Below are 10514 nucleotides of genomic sequence, written 5' to 3'. Positions count from 1 at the left end.
TTATTGATTCCATTAAAAAAGGAAGGTGCTGCTTCCTTTTCTTTGTTACAAGCAAGTAGATGGTTATTTTATTTGGCTATCCATATTTTGGGGTCCATATGTCATTGAATTTTTACTAAAATGTAAGTGACCCCAACAGTCTTATAAATCTATCTTTTTAAAAAAAAAAAGGTTTGTCAACATATTTAAAAATAGTAAGAGTGACAGCTGTTGGAAAGCACTCTCCTATTACTAGAAGTGCTCTTTGCTAAGATAATCCACCCCATTTATGCAAACCTGGTCTTGTTGTAAATATCAGGAAAGAGGGAGATCTAATTTTATCCACCAAATTGCCTTCCTGCCTTTAGGCTGACATCTAAACCAACAACGTTCAATTTTAGAAACGAAAAACATTCCACAAGAATCCGTCGCAGCTTCTGAGGTAAAAATGACATCGACACAGACTTTTTATTGCCTGAAAAAGAAATACTTACACGTCGTAATTAAAAACTAAACAGGGCACATAAAAGACAAAAATAAATTGTAATATGTACACACATTAGAAAGGATAAATAGCAAATATATTGTAATACTGCATTAAATGTATGCATATGTGAATTCCAGACCCCCCTAAAATGTTGTGTACATTAACTCAAAGGATAAATAAGTGCTAATGTAAGACAGATAATTTCTTAGTGTAAACAACGCCACAGGCTTTTTAATAGGCCTTTGGGCCAACTTAGAAAAACCATGTATTGCCTTTCACACTCCATACCACTTAATAGTACTGTAATCACATATACAATTTCAAGATAGTATAAAAAATTATGCATCTGAGAAGCATTCTTCACACTCAACAAAAACAGGCTGCAGACACTCTAAGGATTTTCCCTTCACTTTTACAAGACCACTGGCTGAAGACATACTGATTCATCTGGGACTTCTTCCTCAAAGCAGTGCAAGAGTCCTTAAATGTAAAAAGTCACATTAGTAATCACTGCTCAAGCCTACTAAAAAGACTTTTGTGCCCAATTTCAATTCTGATTTTGGATTTACACTAGCATGATGTCAAAGTTGTCACCACTGCCCGCCATAGATGAGAAGGATAACGATCCCTCTGCTTTGAATGGCAAGTGACAGACAGCAAGGAGTGTTTCTAAACACAAAGCATATAATTGCATTCATAGTGCCACATGTTAATTGTCCGTTGAATCCTGTTTATGTATTTCTGAAGATCCAGAGTATGTTGACATTAAAAAACAAAAAATGTTCTGTATGAATGTTCAATGTATTTTGTTGAAGCATGCTCATCGGGATTTTAAAAAAGACAGCTTAGTTATACTAGGACTAATTTCTGGCAACTGTATTTACTGGCACCAGAGAAAATTACAGTTCTTCACTAAAGTACTGATGACATGAGGACTTGTGGCTTGCTGTCTTTCTAAGACAGGCTGCGGCCACTAAAAAAAAAATACATGCACAGTTGCTCACACTCTCACGTTTTTTTTTTTTAAATAATTCCTCCCACTGGCCAAGTGCATTGTTAATCAGTCCTATTTGTTCCACTTTTCTCTGTGGACCGACAAGTGAAGTCTCTCTTCCCCCATGCTCTCAGTTCTTTTCACACTCCCCCCTCTCAGTTACTCTCAGTCAACCCTATGAAGTCTGATGAGTTCCTGGTAACAGGCTCTCAAGCGATTGTCTTCAGCTCTTCCTGACTTGTGGAGCTCCGATGAAGAAGTCCACTGACTCGTCTGTGTGGGCTAGCCACAGAACCGTGGTTTGTCTTAACACTGACAAACTCTTCATGTGGGTTCTCCTCCTAGGCAAATCATTTGTCCATTGACAAAGACGAGGGCCACATCCTTCATTAACCTCAGGGTAAGCTGTAGCACACACTCACACTCAGTCAAGTTCCAGTGCAATCTCAGGTCTTCAGGACGCAACGATTTTCCCAAAGAAAAGTGTTACATGAAATACGAGATGTGGTCAAATGGTTATGGACGATGAAACCTGAAATGATAAATCATTAAAAAACAGAGTTTATTATTTCAACTGACAATGATATGATCCTCATCCTGCTCTCACAGCTGTTTACCTTTGTTGCCTGAACAGCATTATTCCTGATTTTCCTGGTCTGTGCGGGATTAGAGTCAGCCCTATTATCCCCCACCGTCTGTCTGCCTCTACCGGAACACCAAACAGGGCTATGGTGTGGTTCAGGCACCGGTGTGTCTGTCCACACCATTAACTCACTACTGTGGTCTCCAGCAGAGTTTTGCTTGGGTCAACCAGTGCTCTTCCAGATACTGCCTGGGCATGGCTGGGACTAGCACAGGCCAATACGCAGACTGGTATGAGGGGACATCACCCATTTTGGGGTGGGAGAAAGAGGTTAACTGTATGAATTCACACTGGGCCAAGCCTGCTGGCCTCAGAGCTGGAGAACAGTCTCCAGTCTGTTTTTTTTACCAGTACAGATTTATCCACAATTGCATCCACTATTTGGAGACGTTGTCAGTAAATCAGAAAAGCTCTGCTAAGCTATAAAACTTGCATTTTCTTTTTTCAATCCTTCTGCAAAATGAGGCTAACAAAAATTTAATTTTTTTTTAAGGTATCAACACATTTTATGGCACTGCAAATACTTTATTTCTGTTAACAGCAGCCAATTGTCGACCACGATTGTTTTTTAGACTTTTAGGGAGGGTATGTCCATCACTCCAGATGGCCTGTATGATGGACAGAGAGGTGGGTTGCTCCAAAGAGTGTCGCCAACCTTTTCTAGAACAAGTTAGGAGCCTACAGCAATTGAAATTCTAACTGAGCTTAAATGTAATGAATCCAAGCAAAAGGGTAAGAAGGGCACCAATATCAGGTACTCAATGTATCTATCACTAGACGTCTAAATCTATCTTTCAATGGCTTTAAAAATATCCATGAAGCAGTAAAAGATGCAGCAACTTTAAAAAAGCATAGGTAATGATGCACCTAATGCAGTAGATTTACGTAAGTTTTTGTTTGACACATTTTCTCTTAATAGTTCAGAGAAGAGTAAAAATGAGCCGCACATTACCTCAGTATGTGGTACAGCACAGTGTTTCTCAAATAAAGGAGACGTACACAAAAGCTGACATTCACAAGCACGCAGCTCATCTGCTAAGTCAGGGTACAGTGCATTGCAAAAAAGACAGTATTTCTGTATTTGTATAGAACAACAACATATTGGACTATATATAGCACTTCCATTAGAAGCACTTTATAAACATCTACTAATATGTTCTTCCCAAACTTGTATTTATTTATCTATTTTTAGAAACTTGGTTTCTTGGATTCTGTTATGAAGTAGCAGAAGGAATCAATGTAAATTGCCAGGAGCAGAAAACCAATTCAACTGACAGTCATTACAGTAAATGATGAACAATGAAAAATCAGTGTTTTTTCTTTCCCAAGTTTAATATTAAATTTGAACAATTCGAAGATCAGAGTTTCTTATATTGAATACGTAATAATATAAGAAACAATATGTTTTAAGGTATTTTTGTTTAACAAGCAGCTTGTTGTCTCGTTCTATCACAGAACTTCACGAATAAGCCTTTGTTAACTAGCTGCCAATGCAGCAGTGGCTTTTGTTTTGTATTATCTCAGTGATCATCCTTGAAAAAAATCAAAAGAGGAGTAATTCATTCTCTGGCCAGAGACTTTTGTCTACAGTTTTTTAAAACAAATCACTTTTGTTGTATCAATCCAAATGTAGTGGTGAACTACGTAATTTTTAATGAGAAGTCCCGGAGAAAACGGGACTTATCATTATTTTATTTTCAAAATTGCAACTGACTTAAAACATCTGTATCTATTTTGTCTCTTAATTAGCTTTTTCTACTGTTACTCTGCTGACTTCTGTGCAGTGGCCCAACAACATGACCAGTGAAAAAAAGAGAGTGGAAAGGGAATGGCGAGAGCCTGATTTCCCTCAGGTTGAAATTCTTTCAGGACCTATAGAACAATTGTCTATATTTATCACAATACGGCTGTGCCTATTTTTCACTCCATTTTCCAAGGCCCTCCTCAAAAAAAAAAAAAAAAAAAAAAATCACTTTTTAACTGGTTTGTCACTCCACTGGATCCCTGAGGTTTTTGGTTCAGCTTTCAAGAATCCCATTGTAATCAGTCTCAACTGTTTTCAGTTCTTGTCAAAAAATATCTGATTCTTTTTGCATGACTCGTGTATATCCGTACTTATGCTTCTATATTGCAATTGAACTCAAAAAGTGTAAGCAGAGGGTTGCACTCCATCTCTCTCAGCACACAGCCAGGTTTCTATTCCTGCTCATTTTGCTTCTTTCCCTTGGGAAGCCCATTTTTTAAAAGTAGTATTTTTATATATGCTAAAGAGGGTATGCTACCTACTACCTGAAGAGAAAATGTCCTCAGAAGGTAAATGAAAATATGCAGATCCATGTTTGAAAAGGGCATTTTCTAATGGTCAGAATGTGACACTAGATTAAAACCCTGCCTCCTGGTTCATCTCCTGGCTTAGGTTTGCTATGAAAATTTATTAATCTTGTATCTACTCTGAAGTGAGTTTATAATATTATTTTTAAAAAATCCATGTTTTGGTGAGAAAAAAAAAGTCACTGAAGTTGTGAAATCAAGCATTGAACTGAGATGTCAAAAAATCACCAAACATCCATCTCCCTTTCTGACGCTCTCTTTAATTAGAAGATTCACACTCACCTGCTCAAATTCAGAAAAAGGAAGGGACCTTGTCTTGGGCAATTGTTTTTATCTGACTTAACTCTGTGTGGAATTGAAGACAGTAACACTATGAATGCAATGTTGGCTGATCCTAACAGCAAGTTCTGCTTGCTGGCGGCAAGTCTCAGCCTTTATAACTTTTAAAGGGACAAACAGATGCCATGGGGATGGCAGGAAGTGCCTCCCTCCCCCTAAGCATAACTCTGCCAAATTTGAAGTCTTGCTAAAAACCGTGGACACTTCAGAGCTCGTTAAATAATAACGTTTCAGACAACATCTTGGTGTTACCCAGGACAGAGAATGAAAAAAAATCCAGATTAAAACATTAGAAGTAGCAAACAAGGAATATTAGAATCTGTCTTGTTCCCCTGAAAATGCTGGCAGGAGCCTAGAAAGCTCCCCAAAACACTGATGAGCTTTTCTAAGTTCAACACATCATTACATCATCTAGTTTTCACTTACCAAATGCATCTAAAAAAAGGTATACTTGCATGAGCAAGGGAGTACTGCCAGAAAAGTACATCACTTTTTTGTGCTTGAGGACCGATAAATTAATCTGGGAGAGATGCCGAGTCCTTTCAAAGGACTATTTTTTTAGATTTCCCAAACAGTCTTTTTCCATGTAGCATCTGATCCACTGCAGTCACCTTCACTGCTGTATCAACTCCCCAACTTCAGGGATGGCAGTAACAACACTGGGAAACCCACCAGAATGAGTGATGGGATTCACGTGGGATTAAAGAGGACTCATGGTAGGAATCTATGTAAGGAGTCAGTCCTGACACAGCTGCAGAGGACTTGCAGAAAGGCAAGGGGTCGCTGTCATACTCATCTCTCTGACTTACGCAAGAAGAGGGATTCACCCACCTGGTAAACTGCCGACTTTCCTCATGTACTTCCATTTCTGTGCTTTTAAATTCATTCAGTTCTTTCCGTATTGCTGCCTAATAAACAATAATGATACATGCAACCATAAGAAACACGATTCTTAAGGAAAGTAAAGAGTCTGAAGGGAACCTGGCCCTGCTCTTGCAGGTTCCCTTACAGTCCCTGTTTTCTGGTCTCCCTTGCTGTAGCCCACAGCTCTCTCACATTTCTGATCACCAACATGAATGACTTTTTTCAATTACAGCTATTTGGAGCAGTAATACGCTACAAAGAAACCCAAAGCATCAAACACCAACAATAAACATTGAAACACCACATCTACTACAAGGAGTGAACCAAATTCCCACCAAAATATTGCACTCGCCTCAGACAAAAAAAGGGCAAGGGACTGGGTGACCTCGACAGCCACCTGATGAGAATGAAACCAGGAGGGGATTTTATCTCCAGGCACAGGCCCGAGGAGCTGGTCAGTCAGTCAGGCTGCCTGCACTGAGACTGTACACACAGCAGGGGCCTTGTATGTCCCCACTGGAGACAGGACTTCAGGAATGCAAGATGAATAGCATTTTTTAAGGGGAGAATTAGTCACCTGATTTGATTAGTTTTATGCAAAATTAAATGAAATATTTGGACTTTTCAGGCTTGTGTTTTCAGTTGGCAGATACTAAAGAACAGCAGAAATTCAGTGCCCTTTGTAAATGCCTTCTTGCTTATGTTCAAGGAGTGATAAGCAATTTACTTAATCAAGTAATAAATATAATTTCTGAAATATTCTAATATATACTACAAGGGCTTTTGTTTCTATGCCATATGCTTTCCTACCTTCACTGTGAAATGAAATTACTCTTTTCTTTCACCATTTTAAATTAAAGCAGTATCATTTCATTAATCCCTAAAGAAATCTCATCTGGTGTGCATGCCTGTCAATGCAGAACAGACCAGCAGCACGATAAAATTACAGCATCACTAGGCTGCAGTCTCATAAACGAGAAACTTCATTTTAAGCAGGGGATGGTTCTGTTTAGCCACAACAGCATGCTTATATGAGGCTGCTGTAACAGCTAGGAAAGAGACAGCTATTTCTGAGCATCAAGTCAGCAGCAAAGACACCAGAGCTGCAGCTCCATAATATAGTTACAGTACAATTTTCGGCTCCCACTGGAATTAGAAAAATCACTTCCTTGGGAAAAAAGGACAAGGGAGTTTCTAGGCAACGTGAGGTCTTTGCCTTTCTGCTGAGGCCAACAAACATGGGGATCACAGCACCAGCCTTGGGCACCTGTTCATTACAAAATGAATTGAGATTAAACACTGCTACCCTAAAGTAGGTAGGAAAATCCACTGCTTGTTCTAGTGAAGTTTACTCTGGTTGGACCTAGTGAAAGTGGAGGTGGTGGGTGCTCTAACCTCCCACAAGACTACGTGAGGACTAGGGAGTGCTCAGCATCTCCCAGAACCAACAGCTACAAACAGTTCTGGGTACATTTTTAATGTTTCAACCTTGACTTGTTATGAGATTCTCCTTTGATTGTCAGATGAGTGGCATTAATATTAAAATACAAGCTGAAATAAAACCAGTGCTTCACAATCCTTAGCTAAAAGACAGTGGGTGCTTGCATATATCATTTTTCATGCCAAGCACATCTCACAGAATTTCCACAAAAGTTAGTTCAGATCCAGTGCTGAAAGGGCCAGAACTTTTTGATACATAAATCCTACAGCTTTCCTTTTACAAAGTGGTATAGGAGGGCAATGGAAGAGCATTTTATGGTAATCTTTAACTGATCTTTTTTTTTTAGAAGAGAATGACAGAATAATTTGTCTCATCCTTTGTAGTTAAGCAGAGGAACTATTAACTACAGCGTGCTGGGGGCAAACTTCCCAAGAAGGTGTACTGCACACATACTGCATTGACGGTTGTGGCCAAGAACCCTCAGAAGGATGGAGCAGCTCCTACCTTTTTCCACTTCAATGAGTTGCAAAAGTAACTCTTGGTGGCAGTGACACAGGCTTTTGCCTGCAGAAACCTTGCCTGAATTCCATGAGTTGTGGCCACCTTTGCTAACAGTGTGTATCTGGCTTAGCAAGGCTTTAAAAATGCAAGAAATTCTGGCCTGAACTGCCATAATGGAGGTGGCAAATACGCTCTTAATAGGCACCTGTGTGGGTTTTCTTTGCTGCAAATAAATGCTCAGTAGTACCGTGACAATCTCACTGCCTCCAGCAGATGTCATTCGTAATGCCAGTGCCAAGAGAATGTAAACCAGAGCAAAGTCCCCCAAAAGTGACAGATGCAAGCATTTTCTTATAATCTACATTTGTCCCTTGCCTTGTCTGCGGGAGTTAACCTGGCCCAAGGTTTGTCAGCACGGCGGTCGTAATCTGGAGAATCCGTGACCTCCACATACTCATTAAATCGAAGGATTCTTCTTGCTTGAAGTTCAGCCACTGTAGGCCTCAGGCTGAGCTGTAAGCAGGAGGCAGAAAATAGTACGTTTAATAAGATGAAATGAAAGAATATAAAAGATGACAGTATGATGTAATCTCAAGAGAACTTTAATGGTATTTCTAAATAGGGTCACTTTCAGGTGTCTAAAAAAAGGCACCATCCTGGGAACACTGCACGGGAATGGGGAAGCAGCACAACCTAATTTCTTCAATTATAAAAATAGTCTTTGTTGGAGAGGTCACAGAGAATCATGACAGTTAGCCCTGGAACATTAATTGTGATTTTGCAACTGTCCCACCATTTACCCCACTAGGTAGTAGGTCCATTTGCATTAACAATTACAGAGTCTGTTGTGTTCAACTATAATACTGAAAATAAGCAGGATTTGGAGGTGTCTGCCTAGCTAAAAAAAATATTGGTTTGAACATCTGGGGGCCACTATGATGCCAAATTGTTTCAGTCACCTCAATCAATCTTCACTTTAATTAACTAAGGATGATCATATTAAGGAAACTGTAATTTTTTTTCAGAGAAGGGCAGACCAGGGATACATATGAAAAGTCTCCCCATCCTCTCCAGAATGAGCACCCAAAGTCAGGGCAGGAGATCCATAGCTGCTTTATTTCCATAGACAATGAGCACAATCCCACCTGCAGCAGCCAAGACCACTGATGTGGTCAGAAGAACAGTGAAGGGATTTCTCAGGGCTCACATTGCTTTGCTGCCCTCTCCGCTGCTCTAGGGAAGAGCAGATCTACAGGTGTGGCTGCCCTCAAACACACATGAATCAGCAGTGGTCATGCTCACAGAGGAAACGTGTCATTTCTCTCCTCTGCTTACAGGGACAAATATTAAGCATAGCCAGACTTCGTATGGTTTTCCAGGTATGCAAAACTGGACAGGACAGAGTTTCCTCCAAGATGGATTTGCCTTGTACTGCTTCTTAAACAGATTGCTAAACTAGGGGCGTAATTGATAGGCATTTGCAGTAATGTATACACACTGATCTTTAGAATCTTTTAAAAAAATCATCCTATGTACACAAATACACAGTACAAAAAAAACCACATAATCACCTTTCTACTGAGTCTACGTTTTATTTCTCTTTTGGCTTCCTGTTCCTCTTCTTCATTCTTCTCTGTTTTCAGAAGAGATAAAAAGGAGTGAATATTTAAGTATTATAACTGCACATACTGCATTTCTCTTGCTTGAAAGCTTCAGGACTTCAAGTCCTGGCTCACGCATCCTTATATTTCTGGGTTCTCCTGCATGTGTTGTCTGCTTTTTGGATTTTGTGTGCTCTCATTTATTTTCTCTGTCCTCGCTTCCTCTGATTCTGCAGACATCTCAAGTCACCACTGTGGGTCAGGAACACAGCAAAGAGGCGTCGTCTGTCATTTCCTCTTGTGTTAACAGCAAACAAGAAGTACCCTGACAGAGCTGCCTGATGTTTCAATTACTTGTCCTAACATTAAAATCACTGTTGCTTCTACTTCCAACATGCCACCTACTGACTTCAGGGTAAGAGTCTAACTATTCATAAGGGACAAGAAAAACATTTGCTTTGAGTATCTGAATCAGCTGAGTGCCCTTTACTGCTACAGGATGCAATGAGTCAATGACAATTCATTTCAGTGCTGTGTAATTTGTTAGTGCAAAATGATTTTGTTACTTTAATTTTTTTTTTTTCTGATTTTATAATGCGAGCATTTGATTCAGCACTCAAGCCCTCTTAGTTAAGGGCCACTAACTAGACCAAATGAAGGAGTACAGCGGCAAATGACGTGCATTTTCTGAATGTATTTGTGCTATTAACTTCAACGCTAACTAAACTTGATTTCTTGAGTGACAGTGAGAAGCAAACTTACAAAGGCACTTTCATATGGACTAAGCAGTTTTTTTTTTAATCGATGTACGTTTTAAGGAATATTATTTGCCCTTTTAGTCCACCTCTGATAGTTATATGCAAAATTAACTTTGTTGTGGCTGAAATATCCTACCTAGAGATATCCATAAAATTCTGATCCTGTTTTATTCATGATCAGGGGTTATGGACTCCACGTTGCAGTTCAAGACTAACTATGAATTTAAAAGAATTAATTTGTCTGTTCTGGATGCAGCCAACCTGCATAGATGAAAAGGCAGTTTAAAATCCTGGTATAGTTGCCCTGTCTGCCACGGCCAGACTGCTGTGTTAGTATAGGCAACTTGGCTGCAGAGGACCTTCTGTATCATGACTGAAGAAGTGGAGACACTATGACAGGTCATCTCTTGGTACTTGCAGATTTCCTTTTCTGACTCAAAGGCTCACATATAAGAAGAATACAGGGAAAGGGGAAGAGGAACAAAAGATAAAAATAAAAAAGAAGAAAGTTACAGTAGAAAAAAGGCGATGGTAGCCCAAGACCTGCTCTGTGAAAAGAGCCCAACACCACTTCCA

The 10514-nt window shown here is 39.6% G+C and overlaps 1 protein-coding gene across 3 annotated transcripts in view; it reads right to left on the bottom strand.

Annotated features, from left to right (window-relative positions):
• Positions 1-428: 428 nt before the first annotated feature.
• PHACTR2 (phosphatase and actin regulator 2) overlaps positions 429-10514 on the bottom strand; it is a 101909-nt gene continuing 91823 nt past the window's right edge. For all 3 annotated transcript variants that reach the window (XM_086744138.1, XM_086744137.1, XM_086744139.1), the window contains 4 exons: positions 9151-9212; positions 7955-8092; positions 5605-5681; positions 429-1992 (listed from right to left, as the gene is read on the bottom strand). In XM_086744138.1, coding sequence (XP_086600264.1) covers positions 1977-1992; positions 5605-5681; positions 7955-8092; positions 9151-9212 — 293 coding nt within the window. In that variant the 3' untranslated portion in view covers positions 429-1976. The remainder of the gene's footprint in view (positions 1993-5604; positions 5682-7954; positions 8093-9150; positions 9213-10514) is intronic.

The sequence above is a fragment of the Chlamydotis macqueenii genome, chromosome 3 (genome assembly GCF_036417535.1).
Source record: "Chlamydotis macqueenii isolate bChlMac1 chromosome 3, bChlMac1.mat, whole genome shotgun sequence".
In the NCBI taxonomy this organism is placed as follows: domain Eukaryota; kingdom Metazoa; phylum Chordata; class Aves; order Otidiformes; family Otididae; genus Chlamydotis; species Chlamydotis macqueenii.
This window is presented reverse-complemented; position numbering and strand designations above follow the sequence as displayed.